This window comes from Taudactylus pleione, unplaced genomic scaffold, assembly GCF_031769625.1.
Source record: "Taudactylus pleione unplaced genomic scaffold, aTauple2 ptg000236l, whole genome shotgun sequence".
Classification (NCBI taxonomy): domain Eukaryota; kingdom Metazoa; phylum Chordata; class Amphibia; order Anura; family Myobatrachidae; genus Taudactylus; species Taudactylus pleione.
Window position 1 is genome coordinate 2203465 of NW_028284638.1, and position 17772 is coordinate 2221236.

Here is a 17772-nt window from a genome sequence, read left to right on the forward strand (position 1 = left end):
CTATTATCCTCTTTCTTGCAGTGGCATGCTTTATCCCGTGAAGAACAGGCCAAATATTACGAGTTAGCACGCAAAGAAAGGCAACTACACATGCAGCTCTACCCAGGCTGGTCTGCAAGAGACAACTATGTGAGTAATTCCTATTATATTTCCTGAAAATTAGTCCTGGCTCCACAAGGTCTATATTGATTAATAGGTACTGCACAGATTAGTACATTTCAGCATGATTAATCATTCAGTTCATTGAAGCAGTTGGGGTATTTTCCAATAGAATGGCACAGGGTAATGTGTGATTTGGAGAAATTTGCAAAGTAAAGTGTTTTTTTTTATTTTGCTCCAAATTATAGGCAGTTTGAGTATTTTGTAGACATGATATTCTAGTTTGAGTTTTCTACTGGTAAAGGTGACCAAATGAATTACAGCTAAATGAGGGTCAATTGGGAAGAACATATGTTACACTGCAAAACACGGTCCTCTTCCCTTGTTCCCTCCGCCTAGCACTATCCCTGTAACTAGTATGCATTTGTTCCCCTGCCTCCATTTTTCCCAACGGTGACTCTGATCCTGTCTGTCCACCTCTTCTGTATGTTGCCTATCTCCCCTTCCCTTTTTGCAACCATCTTTGTTTGCTTCAATAAGCCATAGTGAGTCTCTCTCTCCTACCCTATATACTCCCACTACCCTTTCACTGTTTTTGGGTTTGATACTGTGTTTATGATTATACGTGTATGTATATATGTAATATTTATGCAGTTGTGGTTTTTATCACTGTACAGTGCTGCGGACAGCTTTTGGCATCTTATAAATAAAAGTTAATTATAATTGCTGTTATATAATCCTAATTGTGCATTGTATACAAATTCTGGAGCAACAGTGCAAACCTAAACAAAGCATGCTCATAGCCATGTACTGTATGTACGTACATGACCCCCCCAATATGTTATAACAACTGACAGTTTTCACTGAAAAGTAATATCTTTATGTTTGACTAGTGGGAGGTAGATGATCCATGGAGATGCTGATATAAGTGGTTAATAACTGCCTCTCATACTGCGTCCTATTAGTATACAGAAAGACCACCAGTCCACTCTGTCATATCAGCTTGCAGAAATGAAAGAAGGTCCTCAGCTGGATATTTTAGGATGCTGTCAATCACTATTGTTCTGTGTGAAGTGAGACAACCATTGATTGACATCTCTGCTTGTCATTGATCTGCCACCAGTTCTGCCACACTGTTTTCTGTTATTACCGTGTAATGGCTTTAGCTAGTAAATGCATGCCAATCAGCCGGCATGCTCCCAAGATTATCCTAAGCAGGTCTGTAGTATTTTTATAATTCAAGATTTTTATGGCTGTCTAGTTAAAATCTGGGTCTTCTAATAAACTTCTGTCTGCGTTGCAGGAAATATTCAATATAGCCTATTTAATATTTATTATCCCGTTATCATTTTTTATATGTTCACTAAATCATGCATGCTAGTTATTCTGAAAAGAGAATAGTAATTAATTTCATATATACTGTATATGTTTATGAATTTGCATAGGAGTAGCCATATTATTTGCCAACCAATAGAACATAAGGGGACAAACTGAAATAAGGTATATAATTTATATACACAAGAGATCCTTTCCATTATTCTAACTTTAATGTATGTGTGCAGTGCAAGTAACAGACAAATGGTAGATGGCAGTGAAGGTGTCTTTAGAAGCTGGACAGCGGGTGGAAGCAACAAATAGTATGAGGGCATCAGGTTGCCTTACACCAGGGTTTGCAGCAGCTGCATATCTGGGCTTCTCCCCAAGCAATTTATTAACCCAGTGAGTAAAAGACAAGGCAGCAATCTAGTATTAGCCTTTGTTGGACGGCTGTTTTCTTGTAACACAAGTTGCCTTGTAAGCATCTCACTCTATTTTTTAAGTATGGAGAATTGTTCCAAGACTCATAGAAAACAAAGTTTGCAGACATACAGAATACATGGCTGTGGTGCCTTTGTTCAGACTAGCAGTTTTATCTTCTCACTAAAGAGCTGCCTTCACAGACAATGTAATAGTGCCCTTTTGGCTATCTTCATCACATGAGGTACTGATTTTCCAGGGCATTGCCTGATTTGCCATGAGAAATTTTTCACTCCAAATACTTATTTCCCGATGCTGATTTCTGTGCATTTGGTAACTGCATTTTACTACATTTGGTATTAAGCTAAGTAAAACCCATGCAATATAAGTGTCCAAAATTTTGTGACCCATACATACAGTATATGAGCCCATTACCTAAGAATAAAATGCTTGTTGAACGAGCTTTGGACCACCTAAGAGCCTTGAGCTTAGGTGCATGAGTGTAAAGTCTATGGAGCATGATAACACTATATTTGGGGCAGCAGGAGTCTGAATAGGCAGAGAGACAGCATTGGGATGAGTGAAGGCATTCTAAGCAAAGCACATAGTAGGTGCATGAGTGTACAGTCTATGGAGCATGATAAGTATATTTGGTGCAGCAGGAGTCTGTATAGGTAGAGGGAATGCATTGGGATGAGTGAAGGCATTCTAAGCAAATCACATAGTAGGTGCATATGCACTTTGCTTTTGGAGCAGTACAGAAATTACATTTGCTTTTGCAGAGCTCGATTATTGAAATTAGATAAAGGGGTGTAGAGAATGCATTTTTAAGGGCATTCCGTGCCATGTGGAAGGGAGCACAGCAATTACGGTGCACAAGAACATGAATTGTGCAACAGCTATAATGTTGTTTGCTACTGAATTTTGGGGATATCTCCCAAACTCCCAGATCCCAGGGCTTGATGAAATGTTTTGCGATGAATTGCATCTTTGTGGTCTAACACCCTGCTGTTTAATGGCTCAAATCGCAGCATTGATCAGCATGGGGCGATTCCATGATGACACCATTAAGTGCCCCACAATTCCCAACTGGACCTTCCTGGAGGAACAACAAAAAAATGGATGTAACCAGCTCAGATCCTTAGGGTTTTATCCAAAACGTTTAATGGGGCCAGTTTGGCGCCTTTGGTGGAGAAACTCAGTTCCAGACATACACACAAAATTGCTGGCTTTAGAGACAGATTATTGAAATATGCCCTGTTTACCTTATACATGCAATACTTAACCTGATTTCAGACAATGATCCCTGACTTTTTGGCAGCTGCTGACTACTTTAAATTTAATCTAGGAACAATAGGACTAGGAAATTAATTAGAGATGAGCGGTTCGGTTTTGAATTGGTTCTTTTTGACAAATTAGTGCAAGTTCGCATTAGTTTAGATTTATCGGGATGTAGTCAGGATGCCGGCGGTTGAAATGCCGACCGCCAAAATCCTGACACTGAAAGCCCAGCATGGGACTAAAGATAGGCGTCTAAATACCGATGCCTATCATTAGCCCGACGCCAAAATCCAGACACCCAGCATAATGGACGTAGGTTATCCGGGCGTTGCAACGTGTTAGCCGTGGGGGGGAGAACCTAGGGTTAGCCGTAGTCACACCTGGGGAGGACCTAGGGTTAGGCACCTCCCTGAGAGGGTTAGGTTTAGGCTAGGGAAGGGGGAGTTAGGCACCAACGGGGGGGAGGTTAGGGATAGGCACTCCCCCACTGGAGGGTTAGGTTTAGAGTGCGGGGAGGGGGGTTAGGGACCACGAGGGGGACTTAGGGTTAGGCACCCATCCCCCCACCAAAGTTTTAGGGTTAGGCACCCTCAAGGGAGGGCTAGGGTTAGGGGGGGAGAGGGGATGGTTAAATATACTTACCAGCTGGTGACGGGATTATGATGTGTCAGGCTTCCAGGGTTGGGATTTGAAACGACAGCTTTTAAGCCATCTGTATTTCATACCCAAACCGATTTATCTTATTGGCTTTCCAAAACATGTGAGAGCTGTTTTTGAGTTCCGAACATAACCGAGTAAAACCGAACCGCACTTCTCTAAAATCAAAACCAGCTATTTATTATTGTTATAAATAACTTAAAATGGCTTGAAGGTTAATAAGTTATCATGCAGTGCACTTATGTAACAATACTTTTTCTGATATTGTAGGGCAAAAAAAAGAAAAGGAAGAGAGAAAAGCTGCAGGAATCCACATCAGGTTGGTGGGATGTTTTCTTTCTGCTTTTTGGAGCAACTGTAAATCTATAACCAAGTATTGCCATAGATGAAGCAGTGATGGCTACACCTTCACATTTCATGCAATTTTAAAAAGGTGTTCAGCAAAAGTATAGAAGATAAGTACAATACATGTACTTCTTTCACACACACAGCATGTGTAGGCGTGTGAGGTCAATTATTAAATAGCAAAGTGAGGTCAGTCAGTGGCTTCACATGGAGAACTGAGGTCACTGCACTTGGAAATCCTCACCTATGTAGCAAAATAACTCAACAGTGTGTTTCATGAAAAAAGTTATTTGTCACTATTAATACATTACTAAGTTTCTTTAATTTAATTTATTTTACCAAGAACTTTTTTTTAGCTTCTTCAAAGTAGAGCATGTCCTAAAAAGGTCCCATTTTTGTGTAAAAACGTGTTGCAGCTAGGGCTTTTGTAGTTACGGAATTTTGAATATACTGTTTCAAACATGTTGCAAACAAGTTTATCTTGCTTTGCGGTCAGTGATTCCATTTCGTAATGTTGCCCTATTGACAGTCCATGATTGGAAACAGTTTAGCGTCCTCCATGCCGTCATTAATACATCTAAATCCCACTTTGTACATAAATAAAGGTCCACACAGGCTGAATATTCATTGCTGACATTCTCTATTTAAACAAACGTAACAAATACTTAAACTGGTATACATTCAGGATGTCAACATTCAGTATGTCAACACTTACAGAATGTCGACAGATGATCTTAAGGTTAGGGTTAGACTGTGGTTTGGGTTAGGCTGCGGTTAGAGTTAAGGCGCCCGTACAATTGAGGAGCATTTCCCCAACTGCCCAATCCGAACTGTTCCGCCAATCAGAAACACATATCGGCAGCCATCCGTCTGGGAATTGGGAAAATTCTAAATGTTAAAAATCCCAGATTTGCAGAATCTGACCATTTTCGGGTCAGGATCAGAGAATTGAGATCTTTGCATATGTTGAATATTTCCAATTCCCCAAACCCATGGTCAGCAGAACGTGGAATTGCCCCAATCTGTCTTAGAGGTATGAGGCCTGTGAAGTCAGTGGGAAAACGCATTGTCAAAGTGGCAACTGTCAACATTCACAATGTCAAAATTATATCAGTGTCGGCATTGTGAATGGCGACATTTGACATGTCGTCGCTGTCCATTTAGACCATGACGACATTCTGGTGTCCACATTCTGAATGTCAAGTTACAACCAGTAAAAGAACTAGCAGCATATTGCAAGAAACTAAAATGGATTTTGGACAGGTCCAGCTCAGAGCTGGTGCCAAAACCAAGCCCTTGTAGAAATGGAATGTCTGACCGTCCTTCTGCACAGTAAGTATCCCTATAACAAAACACTCTCTAAACTCCTTTATCTCATTTTCAATAATCACATAAATGAAATGTTGATTTTTTCAGTAATCCAAAAATTTATGAAAGCCAGTTGAGATATACAACTCCATTGAAGAGGATTTTACACTGCGCCTCGGCTGTTCCACATTTCATAAATAACGCCCACTGTGTTGTAGGTGAAAATGCCCTCACGTTCTAGTTCTTCTTATTGGCTTTAGCAAACGTCAGCTCCATCACATATGCAGCCATCTTACTCCCTAAAACCATGCAATTTGTTAAACACACACTGCGTCAGCAACCATTAGTCTACCAGCATCGTTTCGAAATGTGAGAGAAACTGAAACACCTGGAAGAACACACAAACGCCACACAGATGTTTAGGTTTTTATTATCCTATATAATGCATGGATATTTGAGCACCATTCATTATTACCCTAACTTTCTAATTAATCTCAGCAAAATGGGATGGGATGCTTTTTTCCCCTTCATGGAAAGGAACCAGCCTCAGTTTCAGTAGTTAAGAATAACCTTTAAACTTAAAGTAATATTGATGATCATGCTGCTATCATATAGGAGAATTTCAGGCAATCACTTTATTGTGTATGGTTTAGTTCTATTATCCGATATATCAGCAATGTAAGACAGAAAACGTTTGTTCCATATCTAAGATAGTTTTGAAGCCTCTCAGATTTCAGAAAAGATGTTGTAGAGACTTGAACCAATTTAGTTAAGCAGAAGCACTTTGTCTATTACAAGTAAAGTATCAATTAGGGATGTGCGCCGGACCATTTTTGCCGGATTTGGATTTGGATTTGGTTCTAATTCGTCGTCCGGCTTTGGATTTGGATTTGGATTTGCCAAACTGCGGTGACTGGCTTTGGATTTGGATTTGGATTTGGATTTGGATTTTTTTACAAAAATTGACAAAAAAAGCTAAAATCACATAAATTGGTCTTTTTTTTCTTCCTAGAGTATTATTAACCTCAATAACATTAATTTCCAGTCAATTTAGACCATATCACAGCTTATAATATTGTTTTCAACATTATTGGCCAAAGGTTGCAGTGAGCTGACTGGTTACTAAGCGACAAAGCAGCGGCACAACGACACAGACACCACAGTATAAAGCACATCTATGACACATTGCCACACAGCAGTGGCAGAAATGAAAAGTAGTGCACCCACCCAGTGGGGTACGGCCAGCAGAGTCACAGTACTTGTTTACAAAGTGGGCTACGGCCCTAGGAGTCACAGTGCACAATCTTATTAGCATTACACCGCACATAGGGCCTGATTCACATTAGACACAAAGTAGTGTCTCTTATTTATGTTACGACACACAGTAGTGCCCCTTTTACACAATGCCCACAGTAGTGACCCTTTTACACAATGCCCACAGTAGCGGTGTCCCTTACACAATGTCCCCCAGCAGTGGTGCCCCCTATGCAGTCCCCTTAGTAGTAGGGTCCACTATGCAGTGCCCCCAGTAGAATGCCCCCCAGTAGTATGCCCCCCATTAGCAGGCCCCCCCCAGTAGTATGTCCCCCATTAGCAGGCCCCCCCAGTAGTATGCCCCCCATTAGCATGCCACCCAGTAGTATGCCCCCCCAGTAGTATGGCTCCCCCAGTAGTAGGCTGCCCCAGTAGCAGGCCCCCCCAGTAGTAGGCTGCTCCAGTAGTAGCCCCCCCTGTAGTATGGGCCCCCCCTGTAGTATGGCCCCCCCTGTAGTAGGCCCCCCCAGTAGTATGGCCCCCCCAGTAGCAGGCCCCTCAGTAGTATGGCCCCCCCAGTAGCAGACCCCCCCCAGTAGTATTGCCCCCCCAGTAGCAGGCCCCTCTGTAGTATGGCCCCCCCAGTAGTATAGCCCCGCCCAGTAGCAGACCCCCCCAGTAGTGCAGACCCCCCCAGTAGTATAGCCCCCCCCCAGTAGCAGGCCCCTCTGTAGTATGGCCCCCCAATAGTGCAGATCCCCCCCAGTAGTATGGCCCCCCCCAGTAGCAGACCCCCCCCCAGTAGTATAGCCCCCCCCAGTAGCAGGCCCCTCTGTAGTATGGCCCCCCCCAGTAGTATTGCCCCCCCCAGTAGCAGACCCCCCCCAGTAGTGCAGACCCCCCCCAGTAGCGCCCCCGGACCTTTGACAAGTAAAAAAATAAAACTTACCTGTATCCCCGCTCCCGCGCCGTCCGCTCTGTCACACGCTGAGGAGGGAGCCGGAAGACGGAGCTCATGTGTGAGCTCCAGCCGGCTCCCTCCGTGCAGCAGCCAATGAGAGTCTGTGTGACTCTCATTGGCTGCTGTAACAAACACACAGCTGCCGCTGGCGGCTGTGTGTCTGTGTCTGTGTAGGGCAGAGCGCTATCACTGCGCTCTGCCCTACACGCGAGGAGACCTGATGTCGGATTCTCTAGTGAGAATCCGACATCAGGCGGCCGCCGTTCGGCCCCGAACGGGGATCCGAGTCAGGCGGTGAACACCCGAACAGGGTTCGGGTGGACTCGGATCCCCAATGTTCGGAGCGGTTCGGATTCCACAGAATCCGAACCGCTCATCTCTAGTATCAATATTACTAATACACCCTCATTGATTATATATATTATTTCTGAACAATTACCATATACAGTATATGCACATGGACGGAGACTGAAAGTGAGGTCGGAGTGATCTGTCCATTGTCAGATCTCTCTTCTGTGAAATGAATGTTTCTGGCCGGCAACTGGGTAGAATAGATAAGATCTGTCTCGTTGGACTGTTGTAGGCATGTAGGACACCTGTTTGTGATGGTAATGTCTAAATCCCCTTCACGGAGAGGACCCTGACGTCATCAGCCAGTGTCCAGAGTAATTCCCTGCCATCCAAGTGGGCATAGAGGGGGAATATAACCATGTGGCGAGCGCAGCGAGCCACCGTGCCCGAAGCGTGGCGAGTGTAGCGAGCCCGCGAGGGGACAACAAACTTGTTTAAGTGGGGACAAAGTACTTCTGTAGCTGGCTGTCATGGGCAGGAACTGCACTTCTGCCCTCACTCACATCACTTCCAGGTCCGTCCCTAGCACGAAGGGGAAATACAGCCTACCGTTTGTGATGGATCTTTTGTACTTAGCATAAGGATGGTGTAAGTGCTGATACTAATGATGACGGAAAAACCGGCAGAAGGAAAATCCGGGCCGGCCATCTGCATGAAGAAGGACAGATAATTGGCATAGACTCTGCTTAGCATAATATAGCGAGCAAGATGGCGGGGGTATATACGGAAAAGCTCCTGCAGATGTGTCTGATTCAGAATCAGAGTTTTGTAATTTAGTCAAAACTTGTCCCAGGATGTACTTAAACCAGAATCTCGGGTCTGACCAGTATTTTGAACATGAGTCGGAATTTAGAACACGGCTCCAACCCAGCCACAGACCAAGGACAGACCCTGTTCACATTGCAGCTCCAACACGGGTTATTTCCAGGTCCGTCCGTTTACACTTCGCACGGGTGCAGTGCTAACATTTCTGTCAGCGCTTAGAGATGACATAATCTCCAAGCACTGGTGAGCCGGCTGTTCCTAAGCTGTAAATGGGATCTGGGTCAGATGACCTGGGTCACCTGTTCACATTACCCCTAAACTGGGTGTTTCCCGGGTCCAACCCTGCTCGCTACCCAGGTTGGACTGCCGAGTCACCGGACAACCTGGGTTAACAAGGCTATAACCCTGGTTATTCATGAATTCTCTGCTTAAATCTCATAGTTACTGTCTAATATATTATACTGCACTGTACATGACTCAGCCACTTTGGGTTTATCTTTATTTCTATTTGATTTTTTCCCACTTTCTATTCTCAGTGGTTTTACATTTCCTCTTAATCCCACTCACATATCATTTTATTTGGAAGTAAAAGGGGAATGGGGCTATCATTGCAGTGTGTATATATTTTATAATTTTATGCTAACAGTGTAGTTACTGCACATTTTCCCTGTCACATACGTAAAAGTTAACATCCACTAATAGAATATTGCAGGTATTATGGGTTAGATATAAAATGAATGTCAGAAACATTATGGCTACTGCCACATCACACGACGTAGAAGGATAAGTACATTTTAGAATTCTGTTCCGTTTTGACCTCCAATGACCTTAATCTCTGTTCCGGCATGAACATTTGCTTTGCATGTCTTATATACTGGCTGTTAGTTTCTCTGAACAGCTGTCAATAGATCCCAAACATTATGTAATATTATCGGATAGGTTGAAAGTCACATTTGTTCTTGTGGAATGAAAAGCATTGCTCCTGCAAAAAGAAAAAAAGAAAAAAATGACACAACTGTACCTCTTGTAATAATCAAAATGCATAACCTACATACTGCCTGGGAAGGTGGGTGCAGGCAGCTTGGTACACACACTGCAGGCCTTTCATATCTGAAAAGTCTTCTTAAACCTGTTCAGCACATTTGTGACCTAGAACGCTCTTTCCCTACATCAGATATGTAGAAACACTCCACTGTGGTTTTATATCCTCTTCACAGCTTCACTCTCGCGTATTCTGGGGCCGATGCAGAGATAAATGCAACTTATCCATAATTACACCCACATTGCGTGCGTGGAAATAAATGTGGGAGTTTGCTTGTATGCTGAATTATACACATCGATTACACCACACTGCTCCTACCCATATCCTTGCTTTCCTAGCCATCATCATTATCAGCAAGCACTTGCCCTATTCTTGGTGAATTCATCTGAAACATATTTGCTACACTTTCTGAATGTCCGAGAGAGTCCCGAATTTCAGCGGGCTCTCCCAGACTGCTGAAGGAGTGGGCTAGTCTCCGGCATGCCGTCCACTTTACTGGTGCTTTAATGACGCGATTTGCATTGAATCACAACACCATGGCCCTGCCTCCCTTTGAACAGTGGGTGATGGGGGAAAGGATGCCATGGTTTTTAAAAGTCAGTAAGCATGAACTGAAAGCAGTAGTACTATAGCATATGCACATCTCTCTATAACTCACAATTCCGTTGTTAAACTTTGCGTAGGTGCAAATACCCTGTTGTCCCCCACTTATGCTCTTATAGCCACAAGTGGAGAAGCATCTGAGCTATGTACAGAGCACGCACAGTGAGATAACACACAATAGTGTTCAACTATTCTGTTTGTGCCATACTTGCTTACTCTCCCGAAATGTCCGGAAGAGTTTGGGGTGGCTCTCCCGGATACCCAGAAATTAGATAAGTCTCCCATAGAAATTCAGGAAGTGTTACACCCCCCCCCCCCCCCACATCGCCTACCAGGCTGTCTTCTCCCAGCCCAGAAGTCGGCAAGTATGATGTGTGTCAGTGTTTGTGTGTCTGTGTGTTTGTTTATTTGTTTGTTTAAGAGCAGCTTTTAGAATATCTACTGTTAAAGATTTATTTTAATTAGCAGTTACATTATTTAAAATGTTTAATCTTCTCCTTTCTTAAACTAATTTTCACCTTCAAATACCTGTTAATTTTATCAACATCCTTGTTTTGCTATAGCATTTACTGATTTAAGAGCTCTGAGAGAATACGCAGAAATAACTATGTCTATTATAACATACTGGACACATCTACTGTAAATATTGAATATTTCATATATTTCAATTGTGAATAATGGATGATAATACTTGTACTTTTCATACTGACCAATTTTCATTGGCAAATTCTCCCCCAGCAGCACTTTAGAAAAACTGAGTGATGCGTGTTTTTTTTATATAAGTCACTGTGCCAAGCTATAAAAAGCTTATTAGTAATTTCCTTTTCCCCTTGGTTTGTTTCTTTAGACTTCTATTAATTTTCAATCATTCTTCAGATGTTTTCCACAATGTACTATGACTGCCATGGCAACCACAGTCGCATACATCATGGCACATGATTTAGTGATTAGAAACACTTTAAGATTTGTAATGTTTTCTGTTCAATATACAGATAATATTCAGATAACTGTATTGCAAATTTGTATTACAAAAAGACATCTGTGATTTTCAAAATATACACAAGTTTTTACATGTACAGGTTTACATCTCATACTCTATAGCATAATAGTGACAGTATACATATTTTGAGGCTCACACTATACATATATTGAATGTCTCAGTAGTGACTTTGATGGGATCACATAAGAGGGCAACACACCTTTTAGAAGGGATGTAGTCTGTATCCTGGCGTGTGGGATGCTGACGGTCTTAATATCGGCGCCGAAATCCTGACAGGTCGGGATCCCAGCACCAGTATCCCAACCGTCTGCATCCCGAAGGTAAGTATTGGGGTGCAGGGGGAGGGTAGCGTTAGTTAGCGGGGTTAGGCACTAGGTGGAGGGTTAGGGTTAGGCACCGGGGAGGTAGGGTTAGGATGAGGGTGCGGGGAGGGGGGTTAGGTTTAGGCACTAGGGGGGGAGGTTGGGTTTAGGTATCGGGATGGGGTGTAAGGTTTAGAGTAGAGGATAGAGTAGGGGTTAGAAAACAGGTCACCATTGAGTCCTATAGGTGTCAGGATTCTGGCTGTTGGGATGCCGCTGTCGGTATTCTGACTAGCGGCGTCCCGACAGCCGGGATATCATACCCAACCCCTTTTAGAAATTTCATCTTTATTTTGTTAGGTAGGCAGTGTTACAATGTGGCTGTTGACTACTCACATAAACCTCCACTATGTGTAGGTGATCTATAAAGACACTACTATTTGAGAAGGATACTTACAAAAAACTGTGAATTTCTCTGTTACAAATCTATCTGTCTAGTCAAGATTTTCCAAAGGTTACTAAGGAGTATATTTGTATATTTACTAAAGTGCGGGTTTTTAGAAGTAAAAATATTGCCCATAGCAACCAATCTGATTCTAGCTATTATCTTCTAGAAGCTGCTAGATAAATGTTAAGTAGAATCTGATTGGTTGCTATGGGCAACATCTCCACTTCTCAAAAAACGCATTTTAGTAAATATACCCTAAAGGTTGAGATTTATCAAACCACCTAAAAAGGACAAATGGAGATAATAGCCTTAGAAAGTAATCAGATTCTTGCTATCATTTTCTATAATATAGTAGGTAAATTACAACTGGAATCTTTATTTTAGAAAATATTAAAAATCTCTCTCTAAAAGAGTCGCCATCTGAGGTTTTCTGCCATTTGGCAAGCAGTAGCTTTTCATACAATATTAACTATTCACAAACTGATTAAGCCCTCTATGGGGGTATGAAGTCATTTAACTTCCAAGTGCTGTATATATTGATTTTCTGCTTATCATATAATATTATTTTATTGAATGCAAAGTGATATGGAGTGAGAAGAGCAGTTACTGTTGGATGGCTTATCTATGTATGAAAAATCCCCAGTGGTTCTATATACATTAGACATAAAGAATACACTGAGGCAAAAGCATGAAGGCTGGTATAACAACCATTAAAAATAAAATAATACAATGACTGTATAATTGGACAAGTATATGCATTTTGCAACATTTCAATCAACAATTTTAAAAGACCCAAATTTTCTACAGGTGCAGGCCCACCAAGAATGACAGCTGCCTACATCTGAAGCATGGTAAGAAGAACCTCTCTTTAGCTCTCATGTTGTTATTAGATGGGATAAGCCCTGTTTCTGAAATGCCCATCTACTTTAATGTAATTCATCAGCTGCTAAAGAGACCAGGCAGTTTCCTGAGGCAGACAGTGCTTTGTCAGGTTTATTCTAAAAAGTGATTTAGTTAAATATCAACAAATTAAAGACAGAAAAAGACTTTTCCATAATGGTTTTTATACCGGCTTTGTTATAGTTTGTAGGACTATATTGTGCTCCAAATGAACTTAGATCAGTATATTTTTAAGTTTTAACAATCATGCCAAATTGTGTCTCATACTCTCATCAAATTACCTGCAATAATGTAAGCACCAGTCACACACAAATTTTACCACGCTTCGCAATTTGGAGAATATTGTCTCTGGAACCAATTGAGTAGCGAATCTAGGTGTTGCCCTGTGGAGATTGCTTTACTCTTGCACTAGATACGGGCAGCTGTCCCTATTGTAATCTGGCTGGGGTTCTCCTTTAATAGTACCCATTTCCACCCTTTGTTTATGGTCCTGCAGAGAATTTCACCATGCCACAAGTCAAAGCTTGGCTTTTCTGGGTTACAGATTGTCTAGAGCAGGGGTGCTCAACAAGCGGCCCTCCAATTCTTGTGGAACTACACATGCCAGCATATCTTGCCCAGTTTTAACATTGCCTAGTATCAAAACTGTGGCAGGGCATGTTGGCATGTGTAGTTCCACAACAGTTGCATGTTGAACACCTCTGGTCTAGAACAACTAGTCATTTCCAGCAATTTCCATTTCTGTAAATATTATAGGCGTTGGTTGCTATTTATATTATTTAATCACATACATACATACATACATACACAGTACATACTGTCAAAACTATTTATTGATATTTAATTGATTATTAATTTGTATTAATTTGATAAAGTATTATATATATTAAAATCCAACACAAAAATGTTCATAATCATCAGACCTGGGCATAATTGTGTCATTATTCTTCCTATTCCCATCGTATATTATCTAATTATTTGTTTTGTTTTGGTGCTGCTGTAACAATAAATAGGTGGTATATACAGATATGTGTACAAATATATTGAATTCAAGATTAATGTTCAGTGTGCTAAAGTATATATACAGTAATATATCAATAATATAAAAAAATATGTATAGAAGTCTTCAGTAAATCAGTAGACTTTCATTAACAAAGTCCAAAAATCCTGAAAACCTGTCTCTGATAACCTAAAAGGAGCCTCCATATTGGCTACCATTTCATACTTACATTGCCAAGAAACATTCCAGACCACTGGCTCCAGAAATCTTTAAGGTACAGCCAAAGATATGTTGATGCATGATTCTGTCAGCCAGGACATATTTGCAAATTTATGTACATAATTAGCAAATTTGTTTTACAGTTGTTTAAGCACTCTCTCACTCTTTCCTTGCTCAGTCTATAAAATGGAAGCTAGAATGGTAGGCATTTCCTTTCATCTGGCACTGTTCCATTGTTTACGGTCTGTGTGGTCTGATTGCTTGCAACATGCCACTCTCAAGAAGGGCCCTCTCTTTTTAATAAAGACATCTGTTAGATCCTGTACAAAGACGTTCTGTTAAGAGTCTTCTAACACTGCAGGAAACTACTTTGCAGTGTGCTGAGGATATTTCACACAATTCTAAAGTTCCATAGGCATTACATTTTTGAGAAATATTTCTTTGGCTGTTTTGTGCTTTTTCCCAAAATTATTTCCAAGGACATGATGTGCTAATTTTATGTCTGCATACTTGCTAACCTCTTATTGTGTACTTGTTTGACATGTGGGTACCATGTGTGTATTTACATGAGTTATTTTATAGTTGTGACTTGTGTACATGATGCTTCTATCCCCTAGTGTGCACAGAGTCCTAGATGCTTGACATATATTATGGTGCCATTTCTTTTTCCGAGGCAGATTTTTTGATAGTGCAATGTTTATTGATTGAAGGAACATGTTTAAAATGTGAACTGCATTATTACCTCTCATAGCAACACAAAAGTTAGTGTATTTCAATGTGGGAGGCGTGCAGGGGCAGATTGGGAACTTATAGTATTCCTGAAACAAAGTATGAAAGTTGTCTCATGTAGACTGGACAAAATCAACTGTGGTCTGGACCAATCTAAAATATTGGCATGGTTATAAGGGGAAGATAGCAATTAAGAGCATTTGTTTTGGCTTTCCGAAGACTACCTACCCACCAATCTCTTTATCATCATCTGATCATCTTCCTAGTTATTATGAAGTAAAACCATGATAGTTAAGAAATCATAGTAAAAATGTACTGCACTAATTATAGGGCAAAACCTGGCACAGTTTTATATGTGGGAAAGTAATGATGTCATTTATATTATTGTCCCAAAGCTGGTTTCACTGTGTTCATTTTGTCTTTAATCATTGTAGTAAGTTTCCCCTCTAATTCCAGGTTTTAGTTGTGGGTGCTAATGAATTCCACAATGGATCTTCTTAAGCCTCAATTCATAGCAGATTTTACAATGACTTCAACAATATGACACATTTTATTTTATTCCATTATGTTATTGAACCTTTCATGCTTTTTAGCAAGATGTTTACTGGGTTCCTAATTACTTGACCAAGTTTACACATATTGGGCCAAATGTAATAGGATGAGAGTTTAAAAACTGTGAGAGTTTAGTATTACACTGTAACACTTTTTATACTCGGCCAATGTAATAGAGCCCGAGAACAGGCAAATTCACATGTTTTTCAGACTCAAAAAACTCTCATGATTTAAACTCTCATCCAGATGTTTTCCCATTTTGAAGCTAAAACTCGACCAATGTGAGAGATTGCTGCTAAACTGTCACATTTTCTAAACTCTCACCCTATTACATTTGGCCCATTGTGTCTGTACCCTGCATGAAATACTCTACTGACTTATTATCATTATCTATAATACTGTAAGACAGTGGTTCCCAAACTTTTTTGAATAATGATGCCCTAGAGTATCAGCATTGTTTTCCCGGCACCCCTAAGCCAATAGTTTGTTATTGAGAAATTCAGAAAAAAATGTAGCGAAGTAGTAAAGTGAGGTAAATGATGCTTACCTGTCATCCTTAGGTTCAGTTATGTGGTGGTGGTGGACAGGTTTGTGCTTTTGTTTGTCCACATATTTACATTACATTGGCACCCCTGCAAGTGTCCCGAGCAGTGGCGGATTTTGCCTAGGGGCTGCGAGGCTGCAGCCGCCCCAGTAAAATTTGCCACCTTAGTGTAGACAGTGCAGTCCGTGACTGCACTGGCTACACTGTGACTGACAGTGGCTTCCTGTTGGAAGTGTCACCTACCAGTCACATATTCAACAGGCAGTTTCAGGGGGAAGTGTCTCCTCCCCCCTGGGACTGTCAGTCCGGGCTGCTATTAGCTTTTCTGCCAGCCCTAACCAGCTCCTTTGGGCTGCAGACGATGCAGCCCTTTGGAAGCCGGTGATGTGCGCAATGCGCGGAGTGGCGCCCTCGATTACGCAGCACATGCTGGGACCACGGCTCCTGCTGCGTAATCGATCTGACAGGTGCCGGGGACCTGTGCACAAGACGAGTAATTCTCAGCGGCGACTGCCCCCCTCATCTAAGAGGGTAGGAGCCGCCACTGGTCCCGAGGCACCCCAGGGTGCCACGTGCACAGTTTGGGAACCACTGCTATAAGTTAACCTTCATCATTTACTTTTCCATTTACTTTTCCATCACAAGTATGGATTGTGTTGTGCAGCGATTGTTGGGACATAACTTTAATAATACTTAACAAGCAAAGCGGGAGATGTATTATAGCAGCACTTACATGCCTCTATATAGCTTCCTGCTTCGCCTCTTTACCAAGGCGAAGCAGGAAGCACTAACAATGAGATGTATTAACATCTCATCGGCCGGAGAAGGGGAGTGATCCCTGCCTGAGTACACAGCGCATTAGCCTAGTGCTGATGCGCTGTGTCTCAGTCCCGGCCGGCTCCACTGAGCATGCGCGGGGTCTCGCAAGTATCGCAAGATCAAGCTTGCAGGCCTGGAACTGGCACGGGTAGTGCTGTTCCTGCTGTGACAGAATGGTCAGGCGAACTGACCATTCATATCGGTGCTGCAATCTTGTGTCTTGTCATTTACCGCCCAGCCCCGCAATCATACATGGGGGAGAAGCAGTATCAGTGCACATAACGTGTGCTGATGCCGTTTCGGCACTTCATACATCTCCCCCAAAGTCGTGGAGGTGATCACTATGCCTGTGTACTGAGATACTAGAAGTTGTAGTTTGACATAAACCTTGGCAAGCACAGGTTTCACACTTATATTCCACATAAAGGAAGTTATTTCTGAAATATCGTATTTTCTTATAAATAATTGCCAGATAAAAAATTAAAAAAATAAATTTTTATAGTACTTATTGCTGTCCTAGTTTGTTTTATTATATTGCATCTACTATATTAAACAGTGTAAGTCTTCTCTTCTTACAGATCAATAAAATGGAGGGACACTATGGCCCCTGATTCAGAGCCGCTCTGAATCAGGGCCCTCCTCCATTAAAATGGAGCGTCCTCCTGGACGCTCGTATAGCTGTGGGTCACCACCCACAGCATATACGAGCATGCAAAAAGATGGTCGCGATGGTCTTGACCATCGCGACCATCGGACTTGCGAGGGAAACCCTGCGGTCGGGTTTGCCAGCCGCAAGGCCAGGAGTGATTTTGGCTCTATCAGAGCCAAAATCACTCCCACTGACATCACTAGTGAT

At 41.9% G+C, this 17772-nt stretch overlaps 1 protein-coding gene across 2 annotated transcripts in view; it reads left to right on the plus strand.

The window, feature by feature from the left end:
- Positions 1-17772, plus strand: part of LEF1 (lymphoid enhancer binding factor 1) — a 108406-nt gene that overhangs the window by 72181 nt on the left and 18453 nt on the right. Inside the window, exons 8-10 of one of the 2 annotated variants that reach the window (XM_088479493.1) lie at positions 22-129; positions 4045-4093; positions 12961-13004. In XM_088479493.1, the coding sequence (XP_088335619.1) occupies positions 22-129; positions 4045-4093; positions 12961-12998 (195 nt within the window). In that variant the 3' untranslated portion in view covers positions 12999-13004. The remainder of the gene's footprint in view (positions 1-21; positions 130-4044; positions 4094-12960; positions 13005-17772) is intronic. The other variant, XM_088479492.1, reaches the window with a different exon arrangement.